At 49.5% G+C, this 1,306-nt stretch overlaps 1 protein-coding gene across 1 annotated transcript in view; it reads right to left on the bottom strand.

Moving 5' to 3' along the window:
* Positions 1–391: 391 nt before the first annotated feature.
* Positions 392–1,306, bottom strand: part of LOC127749095 (neuroligin-4, Y-linked-like) — a 22,662-nt gene continuing 21,747 nt past the window's right edge. The window contains exon 3 of the mRNA XM_052265820.1: positions 392–555. Coding sequence (XP_052121780.1) covers positions 392–555 — 164 coding nt within the window. The remainder of the gene's footprint in view (positions 556–1,306) is intronic.

Here is a 1,306-nt window from a genome sequence, read left to right as displayed (position 1 = left end):
AGGATTGCATAACCGCAACACTGTGATATCTACTCTGAAACACCCGGTACTATTTTGGGCGATCCCTATTGCACTCCTGCACGCCCGCGGTGCGCTCAGTCTGAAGAAAGAACTTTACGAAGAATTCGATGTGAAAGAAGTTGCCAGAACTCTTTGTGAAATCGCAACCAAAAAAATGATTAACTTCAGCAATTATTACGATTGGTTTCCAACTATTCCAAATTAAGATAGCAAAATGCACAATTTTTGACTGCAAAGAAGTGTTGTGATTTCACAGTTACTTCGTATCGAAAAAATGTTGTGAAATAGCAAAATATTTTTAACAGTGTACTTCAGAAAGAGCTGGTGAATGCAGTTCGATATCGTGCTGCTTGGGGCAGCTTTAGTGCAGTTACAGATACTCACCCAAGATGCCAAGGCGGTAGTTGACGGTGACGACAACTACGCCACCGTACGAGGCCAGCACGCTCGCGTCGTACGGGTTGCCAGAGTTCCACTCGTACGACTCCCCGTGGATGAACACAATCACCGGAGACTTGCGTGTCGTCGACCCCACTGGAACAAAACGAGACAACAATACAGTCCAGTTTAGACTTTCGGCAAACGATGAAAACATTGTCATGAGACAAACAAACAGCCGTGGCATTCTTTGTGTCATCGACGTGAATACACAGCCCTTTAATATTTTGTTTCCCTTGTGTTTGGCCTGGGCGTGGTGGCCAGCCAGCCGCTCGGAATGGGGAGCTATTAATCAAAGAATTGGAATTCAGAAGGCGCGGGGGAGAGGACGGGGGATTTAATCCTCGTGGAAAAACGGCGGGTATTGTCTCAGGTCCACTGCCTGTGCTCCCCCGGGTCCCCGCGGCGGGCTCCGCAGAGAGTGAGCCGCAGTTGATATTCGGCCGAGGGGGAATGGGTCTGTTCGGCGCAACTAGTCTCCGTGGTCGGCCACTTTAATCGGGGTTCGAAACGCCTCAAAATGTAAATAATCGAAAGCAATCAACGCGGGGCTTTCGAAAAGTTTTGTAGGGCCGATGAGGATTGGCGATCGTTTCATGGCGGCTCTCTCTCTCTCTCTCTCTCTCTCTCTTCCTCTCTCTTCCTCGCCCCCTCTCCCAAGAGCGCTCATCCGGTCAACATCGGCCATTCGGCCTCCTTCCAGCGCTTGAAAGACATAATTAAAATGGGCGGTGGTGGAGTGCTGAGCAGCTGAGTACAGTGCTGAGGGAAGATAGGCTGGCGGAACGCAGTTACAATTCTGAACGGAACGCGGCCCATTACTAAATAATGTCTCGCATCGAAAAAA

The sequence above is a fragment of the Frankliniella occidentalis genome, unplaced genomic scaffold (genome assembly GCF_000697945.3).
Source record: "Frankliniella occidentalis isolate FOCC.00 unplaced genomic scaffold, Focc_3.1 Scaffold31, whole genome shotgun sequence".
Taxonomy (NCBI): Eukaryota; Metazoa; Arthropoda; class Insecta; order Thysanoptera; family Thripidae; genus Frankliniella; species Frankliniella occidentalis.
Note: the sequence above shows the minus strand (reverse complement) of the source record. Positions and strands in the feature narration are given on the sequence as shown.